The 8,438-nt window shown below is 55.6% G+C and overlaps 1 protein-coding gene and 1 long non-coding RNA gene across 4 annotated transcripts in view; one reads left to right on the top strand and one right to left on the bottom strand.

Annotated features, from left to right (window-relative positions):
- The window catches only part of CCDC51 (coiled-coil domain containing 51), a 7,885-nt gene extending 2,413 nt beyond the window's left edge, over positions 1–5,472 (bottom strand). Inside the window, exons 1-3 of one of the 3 annotated variants that reach the window (XM_014585204.2) lie at positions 5,394–5,472; positions 944–1,429; positions 5–65 (exon numbers count right to left, since the gene is read on the bottom strand). In XM_014585204.2, the coding sequence (XP_014440690.1) occupies positions 5–65; positions 944–1,255 (373 nt within the window). In that variant the 5' untranslated portion in view covers positions 1,256–1,429; positions 5,394–5,472. The other 2 variants (XM_014585205.2, XM_027769314.1) reach the window with 2 other exon arrangements.
- A 61-nt stretch (positions 5,473–5,533) lies between these two features.
- LOC102470189 (uncharacterized) lies at positions 5,534–7,977 on the top strand. Its single transcript, XR_337721.3, has 4 exons — positions 5,534–5,635; positions 5,713–5,768; positions 5,850–5,937; positions 7,787–7,977. It is a non-coding gene; the product is annotated as an uncharacterized LOC102470189 (long non-coding RNA).
- Positions 7,978–8,438: the final 461 nt, after the last annotated feature.

The raw sequence follows: 8,438 nt of genomic DNA, 5'->3' as shown, positions 1-8,438 counted from the left end.
TGAACTTCCAAGGCCTCCCGTGCCTCCCGGACCAGCCCGCGGGCCACCATGAACACCTTCTCCGCCTGCAGGGACAACGGAAGGCTGAAGGCGACTGCACCTTCTCTCCACGCCCACGCTTCCCACGTGGGCGCAGCTCCATCCCTACCAAGGTGGGGGCAACCAGGGTCACTGGGGAGTCAGCTGCAAAGGGCGGAGACACAGGCCTTTAGACACTAATCCTGGCTCACCGGGTGTGCTCCAAGCACAGCCCTGGGCCACACCCCGCAGCCACGGATCTGTGCATTCGAGCAGAAATGATGCCCCTGAGAAACCAGAAGACGGCTTACCGGGACACAACCTGGCCAGCTCGCAGGACAAACCCAGTAAGGAACCTCCCTCCTTACCCTGTTTTCCGGGTGCCACCTTAAGCCTCATACCACCACCAGGAAAGGCACTGCTGCGTGCCTCCTTTACAGACCCGGAAGCCCCAGCTCCCAGCGGACAGATGGCAGCGCTCCTCAGAGTCCCCACAAGCCCCAGGCTCTTCCCGCCTCACTACCCTGCTAACCGGCGGCCAGGGGACAGAGATGGCGGGATGTACCTGCCACCACAGAGGACGTGCCAACCACAGGCAGGTCTTCCCAGCACCGCCACCTTCACCAGGGATGTTGTATTACACACAGTAGGGCAGCAGTCCCCTAGGAACTCTCGCCACCAGACCCCTGAAGCTCACAGGCGTGTTCAGGAGAGTGGGGGGATGGCTACACAGAGCCTTTCAGCCCAGGAGACACAAACCCCGGTTTCCGGTGACATGAGTCACAGCCCTCCACCAGTGACATCTGGATAAGAAAAGGCACCCCTAGAGGTGGCCTCCTGACACCATGTGGCCGTCAGTCACGTTCCCTGGTCTGGGCCCCCTCCTCACCTCCACCACGTTCCCTTGGCCGGGCTCCCTCCTCACCTCCGTCACGTTCCCCTGGGCCTCTCGAACCTCATTGATTCCGACAAACTCCTCGTATCGGTCCCACCAGGTCTTGGCCGTGGAGGAGGCGCGATGCTGGACGCTATGCCCCAGGGCACGTCCCAGTGCCAGGAGGCGATGGTACAGCCCGAGGGCCACCTCCTCGGGTCTCTTCTCTCTGGGCTGGCTGGGGCCTGGGCTGCAGAGAGTCCTGGCCAGAAAGAGATCCCTTCCAAAGGGGCCTCTCCGTGCCAGCACGTGGGGTACGCCCATGAGGGGCCACATGGCAAACGCAGGGCTGCACCCCGTCATCGAAGGTCAGCAAGGGGGATGCCAGGCAGGTCGGCTCGCAGCAGAGAAGGGCCAGACATAGCCAGGTCTCACAGCCTAGGGCCAGTCCTGAACAGACTCCTCCCCACAAAGAGCAGCTGAACCGTACCCAGAGACGGCGGCCCCAGCAGACGTGGTCAGGATCCCCTGGGGCTCCTGGGTGCAGACAGAACACAGTGGGTAAGTACCCCTGCAGTTCCCCGCCTCTGCCTCCCCAAGACCCCTCTCAGAGCAGCCCTCCCACCCACCCGGGGCTCTCTGCAGTGACCTGGGTGAGAACCCAGCCCAGCGTCCTAGAAGTTGTGGAACTGAGTCCGGGGAAGGTTAAGATTATGGGACAAGGGGCCAGCAGAACATCGCTGGACTCCCACATGGTTGAACGTTCCGAACCCAGTGGCTTCAAAATCATGCTGGTCCATGTACACGCGAGCCCAAAATCCCAGAAGAGAATGGAAGAGAAGGGATGTGCAGTCAACGCCCTGGGGGTGATTTCTCACTTTCCCTTTTACTGTCTGTCTCTGTTTCTCTCTCTCTCTCTCTAGGGAGTGTACACGTCCTAAGGCAAAAACCTCTAAAAAAAAAACAAGATCCTGAGGCAAGAGGCCAACAGGTGGTGTGGTGGTTAAGGTACTGGACTCCCACATGGCCAATCATGGTTCAAGTCCTGGCTCTGGTGGTTTACTTTCTTATTTTCCCTCTCACTCTGATAAGCATGTGTGCCCTATGGCAAATTATAAAATACGGGCCAGGAGGTGGCTTGGTAGTTAAGGGTGCTGGACTCCCATATGGCCAACTGTGGTTTGAGTCCCAGATCTGGCGGCTTTCTCTCTCTCTCTCTCTCTGGTCAAACTGAAATAAATAAATGAATGAACAAATAAAGTTAAATAATTTTTTTAAATGCTAAATAAAATTAAATTTACAATTTAAAAAAAAATGATCCTGGGGCATTCTGAGGGGAAAAGACTCCCTGAGGGCCATTCAAGTCCCAAGGCAGAAACTCTCAGCTCCCCCCCACGAGGACAAGTCCAGTGGGAAAACAACTGCTTCCTCTGCCTTCTCCCAGGTCACACCTTCCAGGCCCCCATGTCTGGTCTCAGTCCGGCAGCCCTTAGTCACTGCTCAACAGGCCCGGCTCCTTCATAATCATTCCCTTCAACCTCACTTTGGGTTTGGGACCAACCACTCCACTACTCTACTCAAGCAGCAGGGAGTCCCCATTATCCGGTCAGGACTTGCTGAGCCCCCAACTGGTCTGACTCTGAGGACCACCCGGAGCGGGCACACGTGGGTCAGCAGTACCCTCCTCTGGCTGAACCAGACTTCAAAGCCTGCACGCACAGGTCCTGGCTGTCAGCGACACCTGGTGGCCGACAGAGAAGCAGGAGCTCCCAGGTCCAGCACAGGAAAGGCCTCCTGGTGTCAGGGCCTGGGACACCCCGGCCTCCTTCCCCAAGCGCTGGGCTGGGTCCCAGCTTTGGAGGGGCTCACACCATCTTGAAGACAAAGCTGGCTGGGTAAGCGTGTGCCTTTTGGGCAATGTAGACCAGAGCCAAGGGGCAGACGAGGGGACACCCCTCTAACAGAGGTTCCAAGATCGTACCCCCAGCCTCGAACTGCTGGGCCCCTTTCATAGGGCTGGGGACCATGCCCAGGGAGTGCACATCACCCCTGCCCCAGAAGTTGGACAGACAAGCCCCCAGGCCTTGACACCAACACCCGCAGCACACAGGCAGTGACTCCACGACAACCCTGCAGGGGGCCTTTCACCCAAGCAAAACACACAGCCCTGTGGCCTGCCACACGGCACCCAGTCTCCTTCCCAGCAACGCCTGGCCGAGAGGTGTGTCTGCCCTGGCTCCCACCTCACCCCCTCTCTCCTCTCCCGATCTCGCTCCCCCACCACCACCGAGGATGCTCTCCGGGCCCTTGGCACTTCCGCCTTGGACCCAGCAGGCTCTTCTCGGGTTTCTTCTCCAAGCTCTTCCTGAAATCAGGGCTTCCCGTCTAGGCTGTCACCCCCTCTCAGCCTCCTTTCCTGACCCGTTCTCTACCAGCCACCTACACTGGACCCCTAAAGGTCACTCACCCCTGGAAGAGGTGACAGGTACAGGCTCCTTCCTCTGCCCTCCTCAGACAAGCTCAGTCATCCATCTGACCCCCCTCCTGTAAGCACCCCATTCCCTGCTCCTCTTGGCAACCGAATTCCTCGGCAGATGGTCTGTAGGCCCTGTCCCCAGGACTTCTGTTCTTTCCTAAGCCCCCTCTGATCTCACCACTGAGACTGCTCTTGTCCAGGCCACATGGCGAATCCCAGGGGTCAGTCCTCACTCCGGCATGGACCTGTGACAGTGCCCCTCCTTCAGATGCGTTTTTTCATTACTATTTATTATTATTTTTAATTTGCTACAGGACATGTACACTCACCAGAGAAAGGGAAAGTGAGAATGTAAGCGGCCAGGTCGGGGACTCAGACCACGGTCAGCCCTGTGGGAATTCAGCGCCTTAACCCCCACACCACCTGCCGGCCCCCAGGTGTGGTTTTTGGCTTCCGCTCCCCAGGCGTCTCCCTAACCTCCCTAACCTCTGGACACGGTGGTGCTCAGTGCTCAGACTCCATCAGCCAGCCCTGTGTTTTTAAAAACCATCTATGAAAACATTCGAAAATTCATTGTGGGATGTTGCACAACTGAATATAGCAAAACCACTGACCTGCTCCCAGGAAGTAGGTGAACTATATGGAAAGTAAACTATGTATCAAGAAATTTAAAAAAAAAATGTATTCTGACCTTTCCAACCGAGACTTCTCAGGATCCAAGGCATATCTACGAAATTGCCAACCCGTATCTCTGCTAACATATCTGATGCGTTTGGGACCGGCTGGTGGCATGGTGGGTCCCACATGGCCAACTGCATAGTTCAAGTCGCAGACCTGGCAGCTTGAAAAACATACCAAGTGCACGTGCATACGTGCCCCACATTCCGAACGAATGGAAGAGAGCATGGCAGAGTGCCTGTCCCCCAGACCCCAGAGCGTGCTTTCTGTCTCTTTCTGGTGAGTACACATGCCCTGCGGCAAGTTTAAAAAAAAAAATCTGATGGGATCTCATCTTCCCCTCCCAAATGTTTTCCCCAGTCTCCTCCATCTTGGTTGACAGTAACCAAGTTCAAAGTTCAGGCCCAAACCTCACATCACCCCCGACTTCACTCCACAGCCAATGTCCCAGCAAATGTCACCAGCTTTCTAGACCCAAGGTCCCTCCTCTTGTCCCTGCCACTGCTACCAAGGGATCTCCATGGGCCACACCTCTCGCCTGGATTATCCCCAGAGCTTCCCAGCTTCTACTCCAGCCCCACAGTCTGTGGTCAACAGAGTGGCCTGTGGTTCTTGCAAAACAGAGGTGAGATCGTGGCTCTGCTTAACCCCTCCATGACTCCCCAATTCTCTCAAGGTAAAAGCCAAAGTCTTCAGCACTGTCCACAGGGCATCTACCCGGCTCTCGCTCCTCTCTGACCTCACCTTTCCTCACTGTACTGGGTCACATGGGCCTTCGTGCTGCTCCTCTCAGGCAAGTCCTGCTCCAGTGTGGCTCCAGAGCGGTCTTCACTAATCACCCTATCAATAAAGGGCACTGCGCACCCACCCCAGAACGCTAACCCTGTCCTGGCCTTGCGCAGCGTGTACCACGTGACCTGCGGTATTGCACTACCCCGCTTTGCTTACAGCGGGTCCCCCCCACTAGAATGTCAGCTAGGGGAGCAGTTCTGCTCCTGCCGTATCTCCAGTATCCAGGCTACTGCCTTCACATCGGACGTACTCAACACGATGCTGGGGAGAACTGAACGGAATTCGCGAACGGCTGCGCCCCTGCCTACGTGCTAGAACCCAGCCGCCTTCCCGGGGCTCCCAAAGCTCCAGGACCAGGCCTCCCGTCCTATCTCCCTCGGCACGCTGCGCTTCCCGGGTTCAGGAACCGCTCCAAGGCCTTTGCACGCGCCCTTCCCTCTACCTGAGCTGCCATCCCCGCCCACGATCACGGGACAGGAGCCTTTGGATTACGCACCCTCCCGGGGTGCCGGGTATCCCCCGCCCCCACTGCAGGTCGACCGTGCCCACTCGTACCTAGGGCGCCTACAGCCCGCGAGCCGCAGCCCCGACGCGGCACTTGCCAATCAGTTGACCTCTGACCAGTTAGTGCCCGCCCCTGGAGAGCCACTTCCCGAATAGGGAGGGTAAGTTCCTGACCAGCAGCCAATCAGCGGGCCCGCTGATCGGAATGTAGGCGCAGGGGAGGGGACCGGGCGCTCCGTTTCCGGTGGCAGAGTCTGGGAGAGGGTCGGCAGGCGCGATGTCTGGCCGCGAAGGTAGGTGTGTCGGGGACGCGGCGGCGGGGCGCGCGGCCGGGCAGGGGCCGGGCTGAGCGCGCTCGTGTCGCCCACAGGTGGCAAGAAGAAGCCCCTGAAACAGCCCAAGAAGCAGGCCAAGGAGATGGACGAGGTGAGAGCGGGTGCACAGGCGCGGACGGCCGCGGGGGCACTGGGAGATCGGCCCGGGGTGACCCGCTCTGCCTCTCCCTAGGAGGATAAGGCTTTCAAGCAGAAGCAAAAAGAGGAGCAGAAGAAGCTCGAGGAGCTAAAAGCGAAGGCGGCGGGGAAAGGCCCCCTGGGTAAGTGGAGGGCCGAGTGGTGCTCGACCACCTCTTGGGTGCGGGCAGCTGTTTCCTGGCTGGTTGGCGAGCTGCGAGGTTCCTGGCGTCCCCTGCGGTGGCCAGCCCCTGCCAATGTCAGATGTGGAGCAGTGGGAGGGTCTGGAAACCGAGGCTCCTGCCTGCCGAGTAGTCTGGGCTGCCGTTACTGCTCACATTAGCCCCGTAAATGCGGTCGAGGCCTGAGTGCGCCTGCGCTGCAGATGAAGTTCAGGCTCCTCGGTGTGCTCTCGCGCCATATGCTTTTCTAACCCAATCTCCAGCCAGGTTGCCGCTTTTCCTCTGTGTGAGAGCAGTTGGTTACATGTCAACAGGTTTTTTTCAGGCCCAGCAGTCCTAAGCTCCTAGGTGCTTCTTAAGTGTTGTATTATAGTCCCAAACTAGTGGTCGTCACACTCCACCGTTTTCTCTGCCCTGTTAAGTGCTTGTGAGCTGCACAGGGCATGATTGAGGCCAGGATGGTAGGAGTGTCATCCTAGGGGTCTCGAGTTCTGCCCCAGTGGACTGGACCCATTGTTCCCACACAGCCGTGGATTCAGGCTGTTGAGGTTGTTTTTAGGAATGGCGTTCAGTATCTTGCTCCTGCACGTCATCTGCAGTTGTATATAGGGAGAAGTAGGTTTCTTAGATTTTTGCCATAGGGCACACCTGCTCACTGGAAAAAGACAGAGGGAAAGTGAGAAATCACCCCGCAAGGAGATGGCCGTGCTGCAGTCCCTTCTCCATTCCCCTCCTGGGATTTTGGGCACACGCACCCACCCGTGCAGTGTGATTTTCAAGTCACTGGTCTGTGACTTGAATGATGGTCTGCCATGTGAGAAGCCCAGCACCTTAACCACCATACCACCTGCTACCCCCACCTCCCCGAGATCAGTTCTTAATGATACTCTATAGTGTTTCTCAGCAAGCACCATCTAATGATCTTAAGATTTATTTTGTTCTTCTGGATTTTCATTCCTATATTAGGTAGGCATACTTAATTGTGTAGCTGTTTTTGTTTTTAATTACCTACCAGGTGCCAAATATGTTGCTGTTTGTAAATCGGGTGAACTAAAGATAACTGAGTAAACCAGCCCCCAGAACCATGATAGGGAAGGTAATTCAGGACCATGTGGCAGCTAAGAGTGCGGACTTGGGCCCAGATAAGGTAATGTATGCTGGTTGACCCTGCTACTAGGCAGACCGAGGCCGCACAGAAGATCCAGGTTTGATTCCTGGCCCGTTCTAAAGGCCAGACCTAGTGGTAACTCTTTTTTAGTCCCAGCAACTTGGGAGGCTGAGGCAGGAAGATCGTAACATAGCGAAACCCTGTCTTTAAAAAGACAATATGGAGACCGACAGGTGGCATGGTGGTTAAGGGTGCTGGAATCCCACATGGCTGACTGCAGTTCGAGTCCTGGCCCTGGCAGCTTACTTTCTCACTTTACCTCCGCCCCCACTCTATCCCTCTCTGGTCAAATTAAAATAAATAAAGTTAAATATAGTAATTATTTAATAAATTATTTTTAAAAGAGAGAGAGAGAATATGAACTTGAAAGTCAGAATACTCGGGATGGGATCCTGGCTAAATTGTAGCAGTGTATAACCTTGAACAACCCCTGATCCTAAGACTCGTTGATCTGCAAAATGGGTCGCTGCAGCATGTGGATTAAGCGAGCCCATCTGTGAAGTACACATCATGGCTTGTGCATGGTGAGTCGCCCCCAGAGCCCAGTGGAAGAGCCAGGCTGTTCTAGGAGCCACCGCAGGCCCACGTGGCTTCTTCCGTGAGAACTATAGTTTTCCTTAGCTGTGACTTTTTTCCCCCCAGCCTCAGGTGGAATTAAGAAATCTGGCAAGAAGTAAGGTGCTCCTTGTGTCTGGACCATGGCGACCACCCTGGATTCCTCTCCTATTTAAACATCTGGATTCCCCACCGTAGCAGCTACAGCTAGAATGAAGTGTTGTCTTAGAGTGTGTTGTACATTTAAGAATAAACTTTTGTTTAAAAAAAAAATCATACAGTGGCTTGTTGTTTCTTTAGTTGTCTTCACTCAGCCATTCCTGCCTCAGTCGTGAATTCAAAGTCAGTCCAGCCCAGGATCCTGCCAGAGCCTGCTCTTTGACCTCTTTGACCTTTGACTCCGGCTCTTTTATCGCCTGGCCTTAGACCAGCTCATGCGAAAGGCTGTCATTTTGTGTGGCTGTTCACAGAATGGGATACCTTACATGATGGTAATGGAAGAGTTTGTACTTTGGAGAGAAAAATTGGACCCATCTTTCTCTGCTAGGACATTCAGGTTGCCATGTTTCGATGGCCTTGTCATGTCAGGAGCCTCTGTGTGCAGGCGCTGGGCCAGGTAGGATGAATACCTGATACGTACCATGAAGGGGACAATGGAAGGGGGGGAGAACCTGAGAGCTTCAGAACAGGCTCGCTCAGAGGTCTGTGGACCATATATCCACTAGGGCTCCAGGCCCCT

This window comes from Tupaia chinensis, unplaced genomic scaffold (genome assembly GCF_000334495.1).
Source record: "Tupaia chinensis unplaced genomic scaffold, TupChi_1.0 Scaffold149184_1, whole genome shotgun sequence".
NCBI classification, from domain to species: domain Eukaryota; kingdom Metazoa; phylum Chordata; class Mammalia; order Scandentia; family Tupaiidae; genus Tupaia; species Tupaia belangeri.
This window is presented reverse-complemented; position numbering and strand designations above follow the sequence as displayed.